The sequence below is a fragment of the Megalops cyprinoides genome, chromosome 3 (assembly GCF_013368585.1).
Source record: "Megalops cyprinoides isolate fMegCyp1 chromosome 3, fMegCyp1.pri, whole genome shotgun sequence".
Classification (NCBI taxonomy): Eukaryota; Metazoa; Chordata; class Actinopteri; order Elopiformes; family Megalopidae; genus Megalops; species Megalops cyprinoides.
The window spans coordinates 41268626-41292684 of NC_050585.1; the positions used below are offsets into that span (position 1 = coordinate 41268626).

General features: G+C 47.6%; 1 protein-coding gene across 3 annotated transcripts in view; it reads left to right on the top strand.

Annotated features, from left to right (window-relative positions):
• LOC118775144 (teneurin-2-like) overlaps nucleotides 1-24059 on the top strand; it is a 220770-nt gene that overhangs the window by 180629 nt on the left and 16082 nt on the right. For all 3 annotated transcript variants that reach the window (XM_036524890.1, XM_036524891.1, XM_036524892.1), the window contains 12 exons: nucleotides 118-323; nucleotides 1416-1611; nucleotides 4357-4458; nucleotides 6175-6369; nucleotides 8256-8456; nucleotides 9525-9710; nucleotides 16393-16539; nucleotides 17682-17892; nucleotides 18836-18955; nucleotides 21128-21389; nucleotides 22636-22903; nucleotides 23770-23913. In XM_036524890.1, coding sequence (XP_036380783.1) covers nucleotides 118-323; nucleotides 1416-1611; nucleotides 4357-4458; nucleotides 6175-6369; nucleotides 8256-8456; nucleotides 9525-9710; nucleotides 16393-16539; nucleotides 17682-17892; nucleotides 18836-18955; nucleotides 21128-21389; nucleotides 22636-22903; nucleotides 23770-23913 — 2238 coding nt within the window. The remainder of the gene's footprint in view (nucleotides 1-117; nucleotides 324-1415; nucleotides 1612-4356; nucleotides 4459-6174; nucleotides 6370-8255; nucleotides 8457-9524; nucleotides 9711-16392; nucleotides 16540-17681; nucleotides 17893-18835; nucleotides 18956-21127; nucleotides 21390-22635; nucleotides 22904-23769; nucleotides 23914-24059) is intronic.

Sequence of the window (24059 nt, forward strand, 5' to 3'; positions counted from 1 at the left end):
ACAAACAGCATGCCCCTTGTGAAAGACAGTTAGCCGATTGGTCACCCTGTGCTTATGATGGAGACTGGCTAGGCTTTCTCAACAGTCCAGTGTGTGTCCCCCATCTCTCTCACCCAGGGCCGTGGGCGTTTCGGAACAGTAGCATTGACACGGGCGAGCTGGAGGTGGGCCGGCGCTTCACCCAGGAGGTACCGCCAGGCGTCTTCTGGAGGACCCTGCTCCACCTGAGCCAGCCCCAGTTTCTCAAGTTCAACATCTCCCTGGGCAAGGACGCACTCTTCGGGGTCTACATCCGCAAGGGCCTGCCCCCATCCCACGCACAGGTATCCAGCCACGACCTCCAATACCCCTGTCCACCTGGACGTATTCCCAATTTCCACTGACCTGCCTTATCGGCACATGTGCCATTCTGGTGCAACCCAACATGGCTTTATGTATTTTGACCAATTGTGCCTCGCCTACTGCTGAAGCACTGCTGACCCTAGAGCATCATGGGATTTTTATATGATACTGCCTATGCCCACCTACATGGGGTTTGTAAATAAATGAGTGAGTTTGTGTGGTTACTTGCTGTGTTGCGGAGGAGGGAGAAATCTTAAAGCTTGCCCTTCTGTTGCTCCTGTATGGGAGAAACAGCAACAGAAACACAGTTCTGTAGGTAGGATGCATGTTCATTTGTTCATTTCATGTCAATGCGCAAGTGCAGAAGACCATGCTCCCGAGCTGGGAGTAAGCAATGAAAAAGACTTCAATTTAGATGTTTCACACTGACATGCTGGCTTCTGCGTGACTCTCCTGGGCTCCAGGCCAACCTAATATCATATCTGTGAATAACCCATACACTGTCAGTTACAGTTAGTTTCCTATAGAAATGCTTCTGGCTTACCCAAGGGATAACTGACCCATAGCTAAGCCAGGTCAGTGGAAAAGCAGCTGAACATCTCTCTCTAGGTAATAGTGCTCAGAGGTAACTTCAAAGCCACACCTGAGTCTGTCTGGACAATTTTGTTTCATTGAGGCAATAATACCTGTCTCTCTGGGAGATGTTGTTCATGGTAACATTAACACCCCTGTATGGGTAATGTTTTTTCTGGGTGATAGTAATGTGACATCCCTTTCTCTAGGTATTGTTGTTGCCTAGTGATGCTAACATTCCTGTATCCAGGTAATATTGTTTTATAATAAGAATAACACCTCTCCATCTGGGTTAGACTGTTACCTGGTGAAAGTTAAGCCTCTTTCTCCAGGTAATGCTATTATGTGGTGGGGGTAAAAGCCCTCTCTATGGGTGATAATGATACCTGATGAAAGTAATGCCCCTCTTTCTGATTGTTGCTGTTACCTGGTGAAGGTAAAGGCCTTCTCTCTGGGTAATGCTGTTACCTGGTAAAGGTAAGCCTCTTTCTCCCTGACAGTATGATTACATGGAGCGCCTGGATGGAAAGGAGAAGTGGAGCGTTGTGGAGTCGCCAAGGGAACGCCGCAGCATCCAGACAGTGGTCCTGAACGAGGCGGTCTTTGTGCAGTACCTGGACCCGGGCACATGGCACCTGGCCTTCTACAATGATGGGAAGAACAGAGAGCCAGTGTCTTTCAGCACCGTGATACTGGGTGAGTCCAGGGGGTTAATGCTTCTCTTAATACTGTATAGCACTCCTCCTCGTGTCAAGCTCTAGGGAGATATGGGCTCTTTTTATACTTTTTCTCCTTATTGTAGCCCTGTTTTGGAATCGCTAATTGGATATGTTATGCTCATCTCACTCCAACGAGCACTGTACTGATGCAGCATTGCGGGAGCGTTCAATCCCGTTTCCCTACTTCACACTGCAATTCCCGCAGCACACTGCAGTGAGCTAAGCACCAATTGGATGGGGAGGGCGTGACTTGCAGTCACCTGATCAGGCACCCTGTGCCTCAGAGGGGCCAGAGGAGTGACCCCTGCCATTACACCCATCTCTATTCAGAGCAGAACAAAACCAATTTGTTCCGCTTCCGCTGGTTCCTGGCCATCGTTGGCGGATGACACAGCCGGGATCGAACCCAGGCCTCAGAGCTTAGCGTACACTTCACCACTGAGCTATTCAAGAACCCAGCTCTGGGCTTTTTTAATTTGAACGTATGAACAGTTATCCCTGAAGCACAGGAGTCTGCCCTTAGACGGGCACCAGAAAAGTTATGCTACCCTCAGAGGAAAAAAGTAAGACTTTGTAAAAGAGCATAATTTCAGATGTTATCACTTATAGAGGATGCCAGAGTGGGGTGCTTTGAGGCAGTGGGCCTGGCTACAAGGGCATGTGAGGGAGAAGGGGAAAGAGAAAAAGAGGAGAGATAGGGAGAGAGCAGAACTTTCTGAAGTAATTTCCCACCATTTGCAGCTCCTCTACTGTGATTGCTTTAACAAGCAGAAACAGGCCAGCACACCGCAAGCTTTCAGAAACCCCGAGTGAAAAGGGGGCTGGGGTTTGTCATGAGGGACAGGGGCGAGAGGCGTACCAGTTTCAAAGCACACCGCAGCCGGATAGACAGGCAATGGTGTTAACTCTCCGCCTTGGCATTTTCCAAAACCAGCGATCTGTTTCATTCCTTTTTTTATTGCGAGATTGGGGGATTTTAAACAATGTACCTGTCAGATGTAGCAAACTAGGATTGATGCTGCAGGCAGTGCAAGCAGCGCCAGTGGTTCAATTACGTCCTGCAGAATTGCTGGCATCCTTGCGCTCCCAGCCCTATGAGCCCCGGTTAGCGCGCGGCTCCCGCGCACTCTGTGTAAGTCAATCTGCGCCGCGTAGCCCGCGGCTCCGATGGAAACGGCAGCTGGAAAAAAAAAAAAACCAAGGGAAGTGTTTTGTTTCGCAAGCCAGATCATTACCGCCGCCGTTCTTACTTACACTTTTTCATCACATTAATGTCGTATTGCTTTGCTGGTCTCACAAATGTGTGAAATCGGTTTTTGAAATCTGATTTTATTTTTTTTGTGATAGGAGACATTGAAAAGATCTCTTCGGTCATTGCAAAGCACTACTCTGTGTCTGCTCCTTTAATCAGTATATGTGTGTTTGTCAAATAAAGTCACTGGAAGATTGTATGCTATGGGGAAAAAAAGCATAGCATAGTGGTAAGGAGCAGGGCTCATAACCGAAAGGTTGCATGCTCCATTCCTCACTGGGACACTGCTGTTGTACCTTTGGGCAATGTACTTTACCCACAATTGCCTCAGTAAATATCTAGCTGTATAAATGGGTGAAATTGTAACCCATATGTGTGTAAGTCGCTTTGGATAAGAGTGTCTGATAAGTGACAGCCATGTAATGATATGCTTCTGGGATGGATATCATACTGTTGAAATCTCATAGCGTGATGGTCTTGGGGCACAGAGAGGGAATCTGGGGTGAGACCCCAGAGAGCGGTGACAGGTGTCATACTATGTGGAGGAGCCTGGGGGCATTTTTTACCCCTGAGAGAGGTACAGCTTGACCTGGAGGACCCTGAGGGTGAGTTCAGGAGGGGCTAGGATGGAGGGAAGGTGTACAGGAGCCAGCCAGCATCTACAAGGATTCTTTAGGGACTGGGCATGTGCTTATAGAGTATGCACAATACCTTTAAGGCAAAAAATGAAGGTAATCCATCGCGGAGTAATCCAATAATCCATGTTTAATAACTCGGATTCTGCAATTCAGGCATCTTTTGCCACTTGAGTATGGCTCCTGCCTGGTCAAGCAAAGGGAAATTATGATTTGATAATATGAAATATGAGTGTAATCTTTCCCTTTAGCCGTATGCAGACTAATTGGAAAATGGCCTGCTTTTATAGGTGTTATGCGTCTTACCTAATTAGCGAGTCATTTAATTTTGATACAGCAATAATAACCAGAGAGACCAGAAGCTATCTCTCCACAGATGAACACACTGTCTTCCAAACCAGAGATCAGACGAATGCCTTGAAGGTCCGAACGCCATCCTTCCAGAATTTTCCGAATTTTGCTTACCTCTCTCACCATATCCAAAACTCCTTTGACAAAAGCAAGGCATTAATGACTGCCTCCCTGCTCAGCAGTGATCCCACAACAGAATCACAGAGAGGGTGGGGGTGGGGGTGGTTATGGGGATGGGGTTCAGTGTGGGAGCACCTCTGGTTTGGAATGGAGCCATAAGATAGTGGAAAAGGAGAATCAGAGTGTTGGGATACCTGGGAGGGGGGGAAAGCAAGCCTGTCAGAAGCAGGAGGGAGGGAGAGAGAGAGAGAGAGAAAGAAGGGAGAAGGGAATAGGCCAGGGAGGCTGAGAAGATTCGTACTGCTTTAACTACTTCATCCATGATAATGACCCTGTCCTGTCTCCTTGCTCTGTGTTTTGGCAGATTCCGCGCAAGAATGCCCCCGTAATTGCCATGGCAACGGCGAGTGCACGTCCGGCGCGTGCCACTGTTTCCCAGGGTTCCACGGCGTCGACTGCTCCAGAGGTGATGAAGTGGGCGGGGTTGTTGTGTTCCACTGAGACAGAGCATGCTCTGTGGCACCCTTAGGATCCTTGTGCAGAGAGACACTCGTGAGCCCATGTTAATGACCGACATCCAGGTGCCACCTCCTCTACTGGCGCTCACCTGAAAGTCAGAACTCTCCCGAGGGGTCCCTTTCTTGTCCCTTTCTCCCTCCCGTGTCCCCCTCTATGCAGGGGTAAGAGAGGTGGGAGTCCTGTTAAAGCACTGCGCTGTTTCGAATGACACAGGAGCGCAGCAGCATTAGCTCAGCATTGCAGGAGTAGTGGGAGAACATTAAGCTTCATCTGGGAGGGAGCAAAGCTTTATGGGAGAAGAGCCAAGTCTTAGGCTGGTGTGACTGATAGAGACCCTGGCAGCCTGGGATCATGTTGAGCCAGAGTCCTGATGATTGATCGGACTCCACAGCAGCCAGCTTCCTCTGTTTTTCAGCTCAGAACAGTGATTAATAATTTAGTTACTTCACAGTTAAAGTGCATTTAATTTAGTTTTTCCCAGCTGATGTTGCTGACAGTTTTTCTCATGTGTAAGCCATCCTACTGTGTGTGTGCGTGTGTGTGTGTGCATGTGTGTGTGTATACATGCCTGTGCTTGTTTGTCAGTAACTGACTATAAATGATGTTCTGGAAATGGGAGATATTTAGAGCAGAGTTTTACATTTCATTACTCCGATATTAATCTCAGGGAGAGTGTTTATGAGAAGATAGGAACTCTTGTGTCTTATTTAAGGATGTCTTGAGGAAGGGCTGTATTGCACTTCCTCTATATTTATTCCTTCATTTAATGTTTAAAACACAACTGTCAAACTGTTCTAAAGGGCCCAACTCTTACCTCAGAGTCTTGCCCACCTTCTGTAGAGCTCCTCCCCTGTTCTATAGAGCTCCACCCATTTTCTTGAATCCCATAGCTGCTCATAACTCCTCCCTGTTTTAAGACTACCCCTCCATACACTTGTCCCTAAGAGGGGGTCTCTAGTGTAGGTAGTTGTCTTCAAAATCCAAGCAGAAGGAATCACTGTCTGTGCCTCAGGCAGCCACAGAGGTGTTAGTATTCATCACCAATCACTGCACACTGACACGTACCAGAAACCAGCCTCTTTCAGCAGTGTCTCTGAGCAGGTCTGAGCTAAGGAGCGCACAGCAGTCTCTCTGTTCTGAGGATGCTCGGGTAGGAATATGCAAAAAAGCGGTTACAAGTTAATCAAAACAGGCAGTCCATGGATGCCTTTTCACCAATTCAGGTCCGATTCATGTCAAGTGTTGGCTGGTTGATTCTCATAATTACACCAGATTGTTCTTTTCACATTATCTCCTTCTCTGCCTCCCTCTCTCCCTCTTCCCTCTGTCCTCATCCAACCCTCCATTTTACCCTCACTCCTCCTTTCTTTTTCTCTCCCTGTCCTCCTTCAACCTTCCTGCATCTAATACTTTTCCTCGCCTTTCTTCCTTCCTCTCTTTATAAATCTATGCTCTCCTTCACCCCCCCTTCTTCTCTTCCTCTCCCTCTCTGTCTACCTTTCACACTGCCCTTCACCCCTTCCCTCCCTACCTGTCTCTCTCCCTGTCTTTCTCCCTCTCTCTCTCTGCCTCTCACACTCTCCTTCACCCTCCCTCTCCTCCTCTCCCTACCTTTTTTATCTCCTCCCTCTCTCCCTCTCTCCCTCCGTTTCCCTCCGTCCAGCGGCCTGCCCTGTCTTGTGCAGCGGGAACGGTCAGTACGACAAGGGAGCCTGCATCTGCTACAGCGGGTGGAAGGGCTCGGAGTGCGACGTTCCCGTCAGCCAGTGCATCGACCCCCAGTGCGGGGGTCACGGGACCTGCTCTGGGGGCACCTGCACCTGCTCCCGGGGCTACAAGGGGGAGGTGTGCACAGAAGGTGAGGGGCAGACGAGGGCGCGGGCGCGGGCGCGGGGGAAGACGAAAGAGCAGCAGCTCTACCGAACTAAACAAAGACGTGTGTCTGCACTGCGGCAGGCGTAGGCAAACAGACCACAGCAGGAAAAAGGCATGTCTCACTGTTCCCTTACAGCAACTCTGCACAGGTCTGCCCCATGTTAAGTGCGCAGGAACTCTTAATGCAAACAAGAAGAGAGTCGACTCTAAATACAGCCGGTATATATCCGTCCTCTAAGTTCTAACAAAGACGTCAAAACATCTCCACTACCCCAGGACTCACGGTGTTTAATCCTGTGCAGTGATAAAATACCAGCTATATTTAAAGTTCCCCCATGATCTGTCGTTTTCTGTTTGTACCGAGTGCTCCTGTGTGGAGTTTTTCTAAGGTGAGCCACATTGTGTTAACTCCTCCGAGCTCTTTGATTGGTTGTTTTGTTTTTTTTTCAGCGGCCGGGGCCTTTTTGCAGGGTCGGCTCACCCCTGCGCCTCTGCTCCCCCGAGTTTCTCATTCATGTTCACTGAGGCTCTCTCTCATCCCCTCCCCCCACCCAGCCAAATACATCAGAAATTGTATTAAGGGATGAAATCTATTTTATCGATCCATCTCTAAAGAAGAACGGGGCCCAGGAGTCGATTCTTTCACGGGGTTCAGACCAGTCCAGCGCAGCTCTGGAAAGAGGGGGAGGGGCAGGGTAGGCGGGGGGGGGGGGGGGGGGGGGGATGCCGAAGACGAAAAGAGGGAGGAGGAAAAAAAAGAGTGAGAGAACGAGAGAAGAAGCCAGACAAAGGAACAGCTGAGGGCAAGCTCCACCTCTCCCCTCCTCCTCTTTGCCATACCTGTTTTTTATCTACCTGATATTCATCACCAGAGATTCACTCAAGCAGAGCACCTGAAGTGCCGTGGACACAGAAATCAATGCACAGGATTGGCTGTTTCTGCAGGGTAAAGAGAGGTTGTGGAGATGATGGTGACCTTGGAGGGAGAGGGGTGTGTGCAAAGGGAGTTCTGTGAGCCAATCAGCAGAGCTGAAGCGTTTTGGACAGGGGATTCTGGAGTTTGGGCAGGGGGGCTGCTGAGCTTCCACAAACAGCTTTCTCTCACAGCACACACGCAGCTTTCCTTAGCTTGGGAGCACAATATCAGCCCCAGTTTCATGTACCTCTGGAGCAGGAGTGAGAGGCTGGAAGGAGAAAGGTTCAGATAATCCTGTGATGCAAGGGAACGAGTATCTTACTCAGATAAGGCATGATCTCAGCTCCCTGAGCTGAAGGGTGGGCAGGGATCAGGCATGTGTGATGCACACTAGGCCAAGTTTTGAGGAGAGCAAGTAGAACATGCTAGCATTTACGTACACTACATTATTGTCATTTAGCAGACCCTCCTAAACCAGAGCGACTTAAATAGGCTACTTGTATTACTTGTTGTTTATTTTATGTGTAGTATCGCAATGTGTTTTGGATACTGTGATCTAGTGACTGTGATGTGTGGTAGTGTGTGTATTTGGCTTCCCTTAGTTTTCTAGGCTGTCTAGTCAAGTTATCCGGTGGTAGTGCTTGAATGGTGTTGTGTTCACACTCACTGGGAGTGTTGTTAGCCTGGTCTGACGCTATTGCTCATTCAGCTGGAATGGATACACTTCTGTTCTGTTTTCTTGTCCTGGAAGTTGCTCTGGATAAGTTCATCTGCTAAAAGAGTGTTGTGTAATGTAATGTTACAATTGTATCCATTTATACAACTATATATTAACTGAGGCAGTTGCGGTTTAATTACCTTGCCCAAGGGTACAGTGGCAGTGCCCTGGTGGGGAATCAAACCTGCAACCTTCTGGTTAAGAGCCCTGTGTTTCTGTTTGCCCTGTGTTGCAGTTGACTGCCTGGACCCCAACTGCTCCGGCAACGGCATCTGCGTGAAAGGGGAGTGTCATTGTAAGCCGGGGTGGGCGGGGCCTCTTTGCGATCTCCCGCGGGCCCAGTGCCCCGACCAGTGCCACGGCCACGGCGTCTTCGTCCCCGACACGGGGGCGTGCAGCTGCGACCCTAACTGGATAGGCCCCGACTGCTCCACGGGTCAGTGCTGCTCCCCCTCTTCCTCCTCCTCCTCCTCCCTTCCCCTTTCTCCCTCCCTCGCTCACCCCACCCGGCCCTGTCTCCCCCTTCCTCTTCATCAGATCACCTCTTCCTCTACCTCTACCCTTTTCCTGTCTCTCCTTCATTTCAAAAACACACGCACACACATATTCACACACATACAGAAAAATGAAATATGATTCATTCAGTGTAGGTGTCTGATTCTTTGAAACTGAAAGGCTTTAAGGAGGTTATTAAAAAAGCAACAAGCTAACAAGCACTGCAACAACAGCAGGCGACACAAGGTATTCTTATAATCGCTTATTTACCAAGCAGACACCCTGCTACCAGCATGCATGCATTGCTTAAATATGTACCTGTCATCCATTACTATACAGTTGTTGTTTAGCTGATTTTGTTCCGATATTTCTTCACAAGGGTAAAACAGCCGTAAACTGAAGTTGCAGCCATTGAGTTCCACACCCAGCTCCTTAGCCGTTGCACTGCTGTCCACACCCAGTGTACCTCTAGCTCTCAATATACAGGACATATGCAGGGTTCACCTGTAGAGAGAGACGAAGAGACGTAGGAGGAAGAGGGAAAGAGAGAGAGACGGAGAGAGAGAGCAACACAGTAGGAGAAAGACAGAGGGAGAGATGGAGTGATAGGGTGAGGGAGGGAGAGATGGAAAAAGAGACAGCAAGATGTAGAGAGAGAGAGATGGAGAGAGAAATATGGAGAGGGGAAAAGGGGAGAAGAAGAAATGGAGAGAGAGATGCGGAGAGGGAGAACGGTAGAGGAAAAGATGGAGAGAGAGAGATATGGAGAGAGAAAGAGGGAGAGAGAGACACTGCAGATGTAGCTTTTCAGGCTGCTGGATTCCCCTGCTCTGCGGGAAGGGCTTTCATTCATTAGTGGATCTCTCTCTGTGCAGATATTGGAGACACAGGGACACACAGGGACAGAGGAAGCTGTAGTGGCCCTCCACCTGACACCTGACCCCTGTCTCTGTTTGTGTGTGTGTGTGTGTGCGCGCGTGTGTGTGTCTGTGTGCACGTGTCTCCGCAGAGGTGTGCTCGGTGGACTGCGGCACGCACGGCGTGTGCGTGGGCGGGGCCTGCCGCTGCGAGGACAGCTGGACGGGCGCGGCGTGCGACCAGCGCATCTGCAGCCCGCAGTGCGTCAAGCACGGCACCTGCAGGGACGGCAAGTGCGAGTGCCAGCAGGGCTGGAACGGAGAGCACTGCACCATCGGTACGCCGCCGCCCCGACCCCGCCCACAGGGGGAGGGGCCAGGGGGGAGGGAGGGGCCGGGGGGGTGGGCCCACAGCTCTCACCTGCACTGTCTCTTACCTTCACCTGTCGAGCTTGTGGTCAGGTCATCCTCTCCTCTCTGTGCTCATAGCAGTACCGTCTAAGGCTAAAGGTCAAAACCCCTTTAAAGACACCGGACCAATGAAGCCTTACCTTAATCCTAACTCACCTGCACTGGCTCTCAGCTTCCCTCGTTTGATGCCCAGTTGCTCTCACAGTCAGGTCGCCCTTCCCTCTCTCTCTCCTTTCACTGCGGTCCCATCTAAGGCTAACCGCAAAAATCCCTGGCATTCTTAACTGGGACAAGGCCAGTGGAGCCAGTTGTTAAAGAGAGGAGGGAAGAGCACTGCTTTGCGTAAATCCTTTTCGAGAAAGTTGCCAAAAGTTGCACCAGGAACCTCCCCCCCAACCCCCGTCCTGGAGTCGACCCCCACTCACCCCACCTCATCCTGCTTCTTGCCCAAACACACCATCCTTCGCCCTGTACACAGGCAGACCCCTCTCCCTGGTGCTGATGCTGTGTGTCCATAGCAACCTATTAGGGTGCAATGGATGCTTAGCTCTCTCTTCTGTCCCAGACACTCCTGTCAGAGCTTAATGGATGTTTGGCTCTCTCCTCTCTCCCACACCCCCCTGTTGGAGCTCAATGGGAGATCGCCTATCTCTCTTTCCCCTCCAAACCAGGCCATTGTCTTCAGTGTTCAGTACTGTGTGTGTGCCCGTGGTCTTCCGGTCCCCATGTGCCAAACTGAGCCTGAAGGGTTAACACAGTGTGACCCCCTCACCCCTGTCCCTCCCCTACCCACCTAAACACACCTCTCCTCACCTGCTGTTCACCCATGCCCTGCGCTATGCTCTTTTCATGAAAATGTGTTTTTTTTCTCAAAATCTGCGTGTTTTGCTTTAATGCAGACTATTGGGATAAGATTGCCACAGGTATCGTACCTCCTCGCACTCTGTCTTGCTTTGTGCTTTCACCTCTCTGGCCCACCGTAGAGCGCTTCCCTGGCTACAGTAGCTCATCAGCAGGCTCAGTAGTGTATCCAGGTGTGCAAAGTAGGTAGTTGCTGTGTTTTACCTTATTGTGTTTGATGATTGTGATTGTCCTGCTATCCCAGGGTTGCTATGGTGAGCTCTCCCCTTCCTCCTCTTTTCCTCTGTGTGTAGGGTCTCTGTCTGCACACTCTAAGGGATAGAGGGGCGTCAGCAGTGTGCTCATGTCTCAGTTCAGAAGCACACCCCCCCTCACCCAATGTGTGACTCTAACTGTGTCTGTGTTTATGTCTCTAACTCACATGTCCTCTGTCTTGTGAGTCTTGTGTCCTCTTGCTTTATGTGCATACTCAATTCATTTGCTGTCCATGCTACTGTGTGTGTGTGTGTGTGTGTGTGTGTGTGTGTGTGTGTGTGTGTGTGTGTGTGTGTGTGTGTGTGTGTGTGTGTGTGTTTGTGTGTGTTTGTGTGCGCGAGAGTGTGTGAAGGGAGAAAGTGCAGCTCTCTGGGGCTACGGGCTGGTTCTGGATTGGGCCCACGCAAGTAGTCACTCCAAACCCATGGTTACATCCTCATTCCCTATCAGAAGAACTGACCAATCAGTGCTGTCACAGCAGCACCCCACCTGAGAAATGAACATGCTGCCCTCAAGCTCCTTAAACTCTATTCCACACTGTTACCTCTGATGCAGTTACCTATGCTCCAGGTGCCCTGTAACCAGGGGAACTGTGACCGAGGACACAATTCACTGGTAATTTGATAGGAATGGTCTCCCATAGCTGCTTGTGGAATGGGGTGATAGTCTGCCTTACAGGGGAATGGTCTTTTAATTAGAGCTCCACGTTAGCTGTGCTGCTTAAAGTGGAGTTTATTTATGCTGTCATCAATCTAACTTGAGAGAGAACTCCACTCCACTCCGCTCCACTACTGTCTCTGTCTGTCTGGTAAAGGAACGGACCAAACATTTTACATTTACATTTATTTATTTAGCAGACGCTTTTATCCAAAGCGACTTACAAAAGTGCATACAGCAAGTATAGCGACAGTACGGGGACAGGATGTGTACAGTTCCACAGTGAGACAGTTCTCAGCTGAGAGTAAGGTCTGTTTGAGGACACAGTACTATCAGATTTGTACAATTACAGCCTATAGGGCAACTAATACGATACACCTTCAAATGGCAAACTTCAACAACTTCAAGCGGCGCAATGAGCGTCAGGGTAAAGGCGGCAACAAGAAACAATTTAAAAAGCACAATTTAAAAAGCACAGCAATTTACGACAGCACTGATTGGGGGGGGGGGGGGGCAGCAATTGTGTGCTGGGTCAGTCCAGGTAGAGTCTGAAGAGGTGCGTCTTCAGGCCCCGTCTGAAGGAATGGGGTGAAGGAGCTGTCCGTAGCGAGACAGGGAGTTCGTTCCACCACTGGGGAGCGATGTAGGTGAAAAGAGCGAGGCGTCCAGTTGCTGCTGAGCGCAGGGGTCGGGCTGGTGTGTAGGACTGGATGAGTTCTTGGAGGCAGGCAGGGTCCTGTTGATTTTAACTGCCTTTCACCCCGATACAATGCCAGCATTTAATGAGCCAATTTGACAGCCCATGTTGCCGGCAGTAACTCTGTCGGTTTGGGTCGGACCAAGGTGCGGCGTGAGTTCTGCCTGTCAGCCCCGCGAAAAAACCGAGGCGGGTTTTCAAGCTCCTTTTTAAGAGAGATTACTTCAGACTCAAAACAACATTACTTCAGAGAGTTGATTTAATAGTGTCTGAAATCCTGCTTTATTCCAGCCAGCATGAAGAGAATCGAACAGCGTTGGAGAGAGGTGCGCTCCGTCTTACCTGGCGGGACTGATCAATGCGCCGTATAGATTTTGCTGTCTGAAACGCTTCATAAGGATTTTACCGCTTTAAAATGGTAACTCCATTTAAAAAGCAATCATTGCTAACCGTCTTTTAAAGCTCGATATATGGGAAAGTAGGTGAACTCGTACCTGTTAATGTGACATTCCTCAGTCTCCGGAGAACGGACGCCAGGCTCATTACAGATAACGGTTTTGTCAGCCGGGAGCCACCCGACTCCTAACCAGCTCCCACTGATGGGCCCTCAAGATTCTTAACTCCTTCCGTTCATGCTGGTGGTTAATTGCAGTGATTATCGAATGAAGATGCCTTCCCCTTAAACCACAGCTGGCCGTTAAATCCCACCCCTTGACTACCTTTATGGGCAGACCTTGTAATTGCACCATGTGGGGAGGTTTTAACAACAACTCGTTATCTCAAGATTGATCCTGGGGAATATGCTTTGATCCCAGTGTCCATCTCCCATCAGAACTGAAGGTTTGAGTAAAAAGGTGATCAGACAGTACTTAGCCTGTCAGGAGGTATTGGTAAAGGGGTCAGAGGTCTGGAGCATGGTCCAATCAGAGCTCGGCACAGGGAAGTAAAGTACTGCTGTCGTTGTCAAACTCCTCCTTGGCTTGGAGATCAGAGACTCTCACAGACATAGCCAGATCACAGTGAATTAAAGGACAGAGAGTTCATAGTGATCTTTCACAGCTGATTTTTTGTTAGATCCTACACCCTTTCACCTTCTCACTGAGCATGGAGTACTGGTGTGTTTATATATATAAACTCTCATAGATGATTTCAGCACACTATGCAATACGTAGTCCACATATGCATCCAGCCAGAAAGTCTGCAGCACAGAAAATGAATTTCATTACATTTAGCATATTGATGTGTATCCCTGTTTAACACATGGGTAAGTAAGGAATGAAGTTATTCAGCTGCACTTCAAAGTGTGCTCCTCGAGCCACTGCAGGAAAACAGTCACGATTTTCGAGTTGAACAGAGTTCACACGGTGTGCGTCCGTGCAGAAATGGCAGAGATGGAGATTATTTATCCAGTTTATATTAGCGTAAGAGCCCTTCTGTGCAGTAGCAGCAACTGTGAAAAGAGCCGAGGGCTCGAGAAACACAGCGCAGCCGTTACTGACCTGACACCATGGGTGAAACTCGAAATTGCAACCTTTTTTAAGGCTTTTGTCACCTTGGGCCTTTGTCCTTAATGCTAATGATATATGTATAATGTTTTATATGCATGTGTATGACTGGGATTAACAACTGGGTAACAGCTGGGAGTGTGTTTTATAAATGAGGTTTATTCCATGCTCCTTTACATTCACCTGAGCCTCTGTTAAGCACCTTCTAACCTCATATTTGTATGGAAATGTCAGGGCCTCTTAAAAACACTTGTTATTGCTTGTTATACCTTTTTTTTAGCAAAGTATAGGGATGTATTAACTCGGTGCCACAAAGAAGTTAATGAAACCTTTTCAATTGGAAATCTAAGGCTGCTTTTGAGATAATAACACGCAGGCAAAAAAGGCCATCAGATTACTGAATAATAAGTGAAAGGGCCGTGACTTGGTGTCGCCGTTATGTACTTATGTAATTGAACTTTGTGCTCCTCCTTTAAGCAAAGGCCTGCACCTTTGTTAATATTACATACACGAATTGTATTAGTTGTTGGGTAGGCCGTGGAAAAGATATGTAATTACTTTTTGCCGCGAGATGCCTCGCTGGGTTTTCTCGTTGTGAGCTCGGAGGTAGAGTGACACGTCTGTGATCATTTATTTAAAAAAGTCACTCTTCTCCTTCACCAGATCATCTTCTTGCTCAATGTGTGACATTCAGCTCTTTTAAATTTGTATCCACAAAAGGTGAGCAGATCATTTTTATCCCATTATTACTGGAATGGTGTACGTTAGAAAATATGCAGACCCCTATTTGAACAAGAGCGAAAATTATGATATAACATAAAAATACATGTCATTCTATATGCTTATGAACATTTAAGAAACAAGTATACTTTAATCTTAACAGTATTGCACAGAGCAAAGTTATATTCACAGATAATGAGTTCTCTTGCAGAAAACATCAGAGTGACATTTAATCACAGTATGGTGTCTTATTTAACCAGGGGTATGATATATGGTATGGGGGCACTATATTTAACAAAAACAAGCATTATGGACAATAAGCAATGTAGAATAATGTAGTTTCATGATTACTGTATGTGTATCATTTAAATATTATGGATTTAGATAACCAATGTCACCCCGTGTAGCCTTTATCTGTATCTCTGTCTCCTTTGCCCTGGCCCGAAGGGAGATGTTAAAACATTTTCATTCTTCTGAGGTTCTCTGAATATCCTCCCATATTTATTCCTGATTGCATTCCGAATTCCACTGCGCTACCTGGGGTATATTGTGATGACATCGATTACATCTATTGTGACAGTTTGCTTAAGTAACCCGGGTGAGGTGCTGTGCACTGTTTTAAAGTGGGTAAGGCTTCGGTACAATTCTCACTGCTAACTTTTCTCCTTTAAGGCTCGCTCTGGAGCGACCTGTTTTGCATAATTAATCTGCGTAAATTGGTCGTTAACGGCACGCTGGCTTCGGTGGCCTTGAACGCCACACTCGCGGCGTCACACCTCCTCCCGCGGTAAACACATCCCTCACCGAGGCAATGGCGGCTTCAAAGCAGCGATCAGCAGAGTGTAATCAGACAGACATACCTCTCCCTGTGCAGCCCCCCCCTCCTTTCTCTCCACGTCTCTGTCAGTGCTGCCGTGTCTAAACTCCCCTCCTAATCACATTTTCACGAGAGAACACTCTGCTCTGGCGTTCTAAATCAAATCAGCTGCTGCAAATCTGTGCACTTGTATATATTCTCTAATTAAGTGGTCTTGGCTGTCAGTGGAGTTCTGAGAATTCTGGGTTAGTTTACATCAACTTGCACAATGTCATTGTAGTTACACGATAATTACCATGTAGTTACTGTCTATTTGTATGTAATTACACTCTTGTTACATAATGATTTGTTGAATATAACTAGCTTTTTGGATGCTATAAATAGGAATTACAACATAGTACATGTGTAATGGCAAGCAGTTACACTCTTGCTACTAAATTAGTTACAGTGTAACTACTAGTGCAAGTTAATGTGAAGTGTTACCAAATTTTGTTCACGACCTGTTGCGTAGACCTCTCATTTGTTGCTAAATGTATGTTCAGAGGGACAATTGTACAATTGTGTTTTGCTGTGAAGAAAGGTTGTTGTGTATGAGTGTGTGTCTGTGTGTGTGTGTGAGTGTGTGTGTGTGTTTGTTTAGCATAAAACATCTCTCTGTATCAATCATGATTGGAAGTCTGTCCACATGGAATACACAGTGCTGTTTGTGCCCATAAGCAAACTATCCCAGTAGGCCCTTACTCATGTGTCATATATTTGCTCACAAACAGAAGGCAACACAGGATGTCAACTTCCAGATATCCTGTATCTGCATCCTTTTCTGTAACGTGTATGTTTCACTGTAGAGTCGAACAAAAACTTTAAATGTGTGTGAGTGTGTGCGCGCACAAGTGTGTGTATGTGCGAGCATGTATGTGTGTGTTTGTGTGCTGAAGTGGATGACAGCAGCTGCCATGCCAGGTCTCTCCTAAGGGGTTTGTTTAAGCAGCCGAGGAGGAACTTTGTCTTACTTAGCCATTCTCCTCTCCTCTCTCCTCTCTCCTCCCCCTCTCCTCCACCTCCCCCGCTCTCTATCTCCATCCTGCGGTCCCCCTCAGATGGATGCCCAAACCTGTGTAACGGGAAAGGCCAGTGCACCCTGGGTCAGAACAGCTGGCACTGCGAATGCCAGATCGGCTGGAGAGGGGCAGGCTGCAACGTCGCTATGGAGACCTCCTGTGCCGATAACAAGGACAATGAAGGAGGTGAGGGGGGACATGTGAGTGTGTGTGTGTGTGTGTGGGGGGGGGGGGGTACAGGAATGAGGCAGAGTTAGGTGGGAGGGGGTAAAGAGAATACATAGGGGTCTCATATCATTAGAATTAGTTGAACAATGAGTAATAAAGAAAAAACAGATTAGCAATATGTAGAAAATGGAAAATCTTACACAAATAAGTCCTCCTCTCTCTCCATCTCTGTCTCTCTCTCTCAAATAACTTTTTTCCCATGTTGTTAAAAATGAGCAAGAAGGAAAATGAAAGGAAGTGGTACCTAACACCCATGCTGTTTATGTGAGTCTGAGAGCTGAGGTTTGTGTGTGTGTGTGTGTGTGTGTGTGTGTGTGTGTGCGCATGCGTGCGTGTGGGTGTGTCTGGAGATTGTGTAGGTGTGTGTGAGTGTGTACAAAGAGAGATGAAAAAGACAACATCCCTCGGGGGTTTGATGGTGTCCCTCTGGACTTTGATGTAAGTTTTATAAGTGTGTAATTAAAGGGAGAGCCGCTGCAGTCTCTGAGTGCTGGAGAGAGTACTTCTGTTGTAGGCACTGCTGGGAAAACCTCGCAAAACTCATACAGTTTGTAACGAGCTAATGCTCTGATCCTCCTTAATTTTATTTGCGATATCTAAGAAAAAATCAAAGGTGCAAACGAAGTGATGTTTGCTGTTTCCTGTCAGAAAGGAAGGCACAGGTGTGAATTGTCCTTGTCTCATTACTTTCTCTCTGTAAGCCTGTTTTTGTTCTGTTTCTCACATATTATAAATTTGGTGGTTACTGAAACAAAAAAAATGTTACAAAACAAAAACAAAATCAGTTTCTTAAATGTGTTACTCAGTCATTACAAGGACAGAGTGCCTTACGATTAGTGTGAATTTGAACCTTAGATGGTTTATTACGTTATTAAATTGGTTTATCCTCAACATCTGTTTATTTATCATGTGAAGCTTAACCAAATATGTGGATCATATAAATCTAAATATCTAAATGAAGATGCTAGCATTACAAATGAACTCCCCAGTTCCGTGATTCACTTGTCTGAATCGCTGGGGCCTCTGCTTGCCATGTCACAAGACAAGGGTGACCTTTGACCTGCTGAACCCGTGGATGTCTGTGTGTCTGGCCCCTGCAGACGGACTCACGGACTGCATGGACCCCGACTGCTGCATCCAGAGCCCCTGTCAGACCAATCCGCTGTGCATTGGGTCACGTGACCCCCTGCAAGTCATCCAGCAGAGCCAATCACCCGCTCAGAAAGTGAGGTCGTTCTACGAGAGGGTGAAGATACTGGCGGGCAAGGACAGCACGCACATCATCCCGGCAGATAACCCTTTTAATGCCAGGTAACGTGCCCGGCCATGTCCTCTCCAGTATTCCTAGCCACTACGAAAAGATAATGGAGTCACACGTGAAAGCTATAGTGAACTATTAGCCTAGCAGATGCCAACTGGCATCACTCATTTTTACACGTTATCCTTTTAAACAACTGCTTAGTAACTGAGGTTGAGCATTTTCTCTGCATCAAGCTGGTAAACTCCTCAGCACCTTAACCGTATTGACTGGGACTGACTGATTTAGAGGGGAACTGATTGATTGAGAGTGGGATTGAAAGCAAAAAAATTGCAACCTGTGTAAATCGCTCTGGATAAGAGCATCTGCTAAATGACAATAATGTAATTTAATGTAATGGAATGGAATGATTGATTAGCGATGGGACTGACTAACTGAGGGCCGAACTGTTTGACTGAGAGTCGGATTGATTTATTGAGGTTCAGAATGACTGATTAACAGTTGGACTTGAAGTGAAGACTGATCAACTGAGGTTGTAACTTACTCATTGAGAGTGCGATTTATGTATGTGTAGCATAGTGGTAAGGAGTAGGGCTTGTAAGCAAAAGGTTGCTGGTTTGATTCCCTGCTGGCGTGGGCGTTACTGCTGTGTACTTGGGCAAGGTGCTCAACCCAAATTGCCTCAGTAAATATCCAGCTGGATAACTTGTAGCCATTTTAACCTATGCAAGTCACTCTGGATAAGAGTGTCTGCTAAATGACATTAATGTAATGTAGCATATCAGTGAGACTAGGTGTGGTTTGAAGTGAATACCATCGAGCATTTCAAGTGTAATTATAATGACTGAGTGATGATGGCACTGATTCGCTGAGGCTGGGATGGTAAGACTGATTGATTAATGTTAAAAATGACTGATTGACAATGGCACTGATTGATTGGGGCTGAGAATGGTCAGAACGATCGATTGACAGGCTCTCTTTGTTCTATTCTCACAGCCTGGCATCTCTGATCCGAGGGCAGGTTCTGACCACCGACGGGACCCCCCTGGTGGGGGTCAACGTGTCCTTCGTCAAGCACCCCCACTACGGCTACACCCTGACACGGCAGGACGGAACGTGAGTGACTCCACCTCCAAAGCATTGTGTGACTTTACCTTCCAGTATAAATCAGACAGTTTAAAATAAGTGTGTGAGCTTTAAATGTAGGAATTCACACCTAAGAGCCTTTGTTTTTTATTAAGCAGCCCTGGGGTAAATAAAGTTTCATACAAACCCCAGAATGCATTGCGCATTCAGATACAGAGAAGAGGCTAAAACTACCTCCTTAGGCCTGCTGGGGAATGGAGGCAGAGAGCATCATTGGTTAAAGGGATCATTGTGGGTTCCAGCTGAATTCTTTCAAAGTGATTATAATCCAATGAAAAATATGCACGGGTTGATTGGTCCAAGACAGTCACATAAGCCTGCTTTGATGGTTCACACTGAGATACTGGCACATTGCAGGGAGTCAGAACTCAGTATCAGTGTCATGTGATGATGGTGCAGTATAAGCAGAAGTAGAAATGAAGGAAAGTTTTCTGATTCTGATCAATGTATAATAACTGGTAGTATTACTAGTATAGTAGTAGTATGAATGTTTATTCTAGTTTATACTAGTATGATGTCAGGGGATGGCAGATGTTTACACATATTAACAAATGCTGCAATGCTTTCATTGATTCATATCACTTCTTATAATAAAAGCAAGAAAATAAGTTATTAAACTTTTTTTACTGAGTACCTACCCTGCCCTCAGCCTCAAGGCAGTTAACTTAGTTAAAAAGAAAAACAGGATCACAAGCAATTAAACACACAGCCCATCCATGTGCAATTAAAACACAGCCTCCAGGTGTTTTCCTGTGACACGGAAAGCTTTATAACAGCGCCGTGTTTTAAGCAGCCATGCATCCGTGATCGTCCGCGATTGCTGACCTTCGCAGTGCATGCTGGGATAACGCCTCAGATACTGGCACACCCTAATGGGTGTGGGTAAAGCTTAGAAGAACGTGAATCGGAAGCGTGCAAGAAAAGATAAAGAGAACTGCTTCTAAAATAGCCTGTGAACTTTGCTTTTCGTTTTGCAGCTTTCACAAGAGCATCGTTATTTGTATTTCTATGTCTCATTCGGTTCACTTCCATTCAGTTCAGCTTTCTTTGCTGGCATAAGAAAGATTAAATCTCTGTCACCAAAACACATATCACACCATTAACAATAATATTAACAGGAACAAATTAACAAGGAAGGACAACTGACACACCTATAAAGACACATGCATACTTCCCCAATAAAACAGAAGCCCTTTTACTTCTCTCACTTTCATTGGACTCTCCTTTCTCTTTCCCTCCTTCACACAGGTAATATTAGAAAGGCTGTGGAACTTCTGAATTAACCGATGAGGGAAATAAGCAGTACTGGCAAACCCAGCCATTTTGACACTCTCCTCACAGGCAGAGAGCTCACAGCTGGTCCCTCAGGCTATGGCAGCTGGCAGTGTATTGTGGCAGCTGGTGGGGCTGTGTGTCTTTTTCCCAGCATTCCTGACATCTTTTTTTCCATCAGTCACATGCGTGTATGGAAAGAAGGAGATATTGATTTTATCAAATGATGACAGTCCAGACTATGTCGCACAATTTATCAAATAATACCTCTCCCAATTCAAGTCAGTACTATGAAGTTCAAATGGAGCTTTATTCTCGTCACAAATTAAATTGTGTTGCTAAAAGAAAACAAATATCAAATATCAATTACATTGACAAAATTATATACTGCACTGTGATATACTGTATATAATCATGTATGTAATGTCTATAACATTCACCCTCCTATTCATCTCCATTTCCCTCTCTTTCCCTCCCTCCCTCTGTCTCCATCTCACCATCTATCTCTGTTCCATTCTCTCCCTCTCTCCCTCACTCCCTCTATGTCCCTCTCTCTCATTCTCTCTCTCCCCCTCCTTCTCCTTCTCTCTCTTTCTCCCTCTCTCTCTCACTTTCCCCCTTTCTCCCTTCTCTACCTCTCCCCTTCTCCTTCTCTCTCTTTCTCCCTCTCTCTCTCACTCTCCCCCTTTCTCCCTTCTCTACCTCTCCCCTTCTCTCTCCCCCCTCTCTTCCCCTCTCTCTCTCTCCCCCTTCCCCCTCTCTCCTCCTCTCTACGCCTTCTCCCCCCCCCCCCCCCACTCTCCACCCTTTCTCTCTCTCTCTCTCTCTCCCCTTCTTTCCCACCCCCCCCCCCCCCCCCCCCCACCCCAGGTTTGACCTGATAGCGAACGGGGGCGCGTCCCTTACCCTGCGGTTTGAGCGGGCCCCCTTCCTGAGCCAGGAGCGCACGGTGTGGCTGCCCTGGAACAGCTTCTACGCCATGGACACGCTGGTGCTGAAGACGGAGGAGAACACCATCCCGGGCTGCGACCTCAGCGGCTTCGTGCGCCCTGACCCCGTGGTGGTGGCCTCGCCCCTCTCCTCCTTCTTCAGCTCCCGTCCCGGAGAGAGGCCCATCATCCCCGAGACACAGGTAGGAGGGGTTCAGCTCCTCTCGTCCCTCTCGCTCCTCTCTTTCACCGCTCTCCCTCTCTCTCATCTCCTGTCCTGTCCTTAGCCCTTGGCTCCTTTAATAATGAGAAAGCTACCCCCTCTTGTATTTCCTGTGTAACTCTGTTGTGCTTAGTGTAGTACTATAGTACAGTACACGATAGTGTGGTAATTACAGCAGTATTGCCAAACCATACACATACAATGCCCAGTGTGACTAAAAATTCACCAGTAATACAGCTAAAACATATTTATACATACACATATATTTATGTATACCGCTCTTTCTCTCTTTCAATCAATAATCAATCAACTTCTGTTTGGTAGAGTGCCCTGTGCATTGTTCCATAGCACTTCTAGAAGGAGAAAAAAACATAAAGTGAGACCAATTACAAAAGAACAAAAAAGGAAACATTCTCCGATCCCATGTAGAAGGCAATCAAAACTCTGTAAATATACAGAATATACAGTACATGTGTACAGGAAATGGAGAATATGCATGTACAGGAGTGCAGATGCAGTGCAGGTCCACAAGCTGTTATGTTATAGGCATGGCAGTAATGTAATGATCCGTGTTCATTATTATGTGGTATTACTGTTAGAGAACATAAGTGGGGATTGTGGTGTTATGTCTTGGAAATAGAGCGTTGGTTGCGGGTTGTATCAGTGAGCAGCTGCTGAGCTAGGCCCACAGTGACTCTCAGTGTTTACTGCTACACCACTCTCGCTCATGAACAAGAAGAGGTGAGGATTCACACCTCAGTGTTAACTCGGGAATCTGAAGACAACCACAGATATTCATAGGTGAACATTTCTCTCTTACCCCCCCCCCCCCATCTCATTCTACCTGTCGCTGTAACTCTCTTCCTCCCTCTCCCCAAATCCCTCTCTCCCTCTCACTCCTTCCATCCCTCCCTTTTTCTCCCTCTCTCCTATTCTCTCTCTCTTCTCTTCTTTTTCCCTCCCTCTCACTCTCCATCTCCATCTCCCTTTCTTTCCTCTCTCCCTATTTCTCTCTCTGTCCCTTTCTCTCTCTCTCCCATGTTTCTCTCTCTACCCCTCATCCCTTTATTTCCCTCTCCCTCTCTCTCCTTCTTTCTCCCTTAAATCTCTCCCTCTCTCCCCCCCCCATCTCCCCTTCTCTCTCTGTTCATCCAACCCTCTCATTCCCTCTCCCTCTCCCTCCCTCCCTCCCTCTCTCTCTGTCCCCCCTCCCTCTCTCCCTGCAGGTCCTCCATGAGCAGATTGATGTCCCAGGCACCAGTCTGAAGCTGTGCTACCTCAGCTCTCGTGCACAGGGCTACCGCTCGCTGCTGAAGGTGACCATGACCCAGGTCCTCGTGCCCCTCAGCCTGATCAAGGTGCACCTCATGGTAGCCGTGGAGGGACACCTGTTCCAGAAGTGGTTCCACTCCTCCCCAAACCTGGCCTACACCTTCATTTGGGACAAGACCGACGCCTACAACCAGAAAGTCTACGGGCTGTCGGAGGCTGTCGGTCAGTGGTGGGATTGGAGTTGGAGGCTGCTGGGATTTGGGGTAGATCAAGCACTACCACAAGTTAACTTGTGCAGCTTAAAACTAGACAGTCTAGAAAATTAAGGGAGGTCAAGTTTATATACTACCATATAGCGCACAGCCACTAATTCACAGTATGCATGACATATGATGGGATGGGATATGATGGGAACATGACGTGGGATTATCAACAGGAAAGGTACTAACCCTGATCCAGAACATGGAGCTGTAGGAGTATTGTCACTTTAGGTTACAGGCCTCTGAAGAGAGCAGTCCATCAGTCATGCAGTGAGCTTGTGAACATCCCTTTCCTCTTATCAGCTCATTTAGGAACGGATTCACACTCCTGAAGCCCCACAGGAATGTGACAGATCCCCACCCCCGACACACGCACGCACACACACACACACACACTCACACACTCACACACTCACGCATGCATATTTCTGAAGCAGTGACCCCGAAGGGCTGGGCCTCTACCCTCCGCCAGACACCCTTTAAATAAAGTTAACAAATGCCTTCATTTCTCCCTGCCAATTATCAAGTGTTTAATTAATTTCACCCTGGAAGGTGTTGAGCAGGGTGGTGTGAACAGTGGTGTGGCCCCAGGCCCTGTGAATTAACTGATACATAATTATAACTGTGACAGTGATGGTGATGGATGGTAACACAATGACTCCCCTCACGAAGCACAGCCCAACGGTTTGCTGGAGTGAGGGCAGCGCTGAGATGATGATGATGGTGGTGATGATGACGTGTGTGTGTGTGTGTGTGTGTGTGTGTGTGTGCGTGCGTGTGTGTGTGTGTGTGTGTGCGTGCGTGCGTGTGTGTGCATATACTCTCCAGTGTCTGTGGGATATGAGTATGAGACCTGCCCTGGCCTGATCCTTTGGGAGAAGAGGACCGCCCTGCTGCAGGGGTACGAGCTGGACCCCGCCAACCTGGGAGGGTGGTCTCTGGACAAGCACCACATCCTCAACGTCCGCAGCGGTACGACCCAAACCCCACCCTCCCAGACACCCCAGCTCTGAGTGCAGCAGAGGCCTTCTGGAAGGCCTGTGGATTTTAATTTCCCCTCTCTCCGAGAAATGCACAGAGAAATACAGTGCCTTGCAGACCCTTGTCAATACAGTATT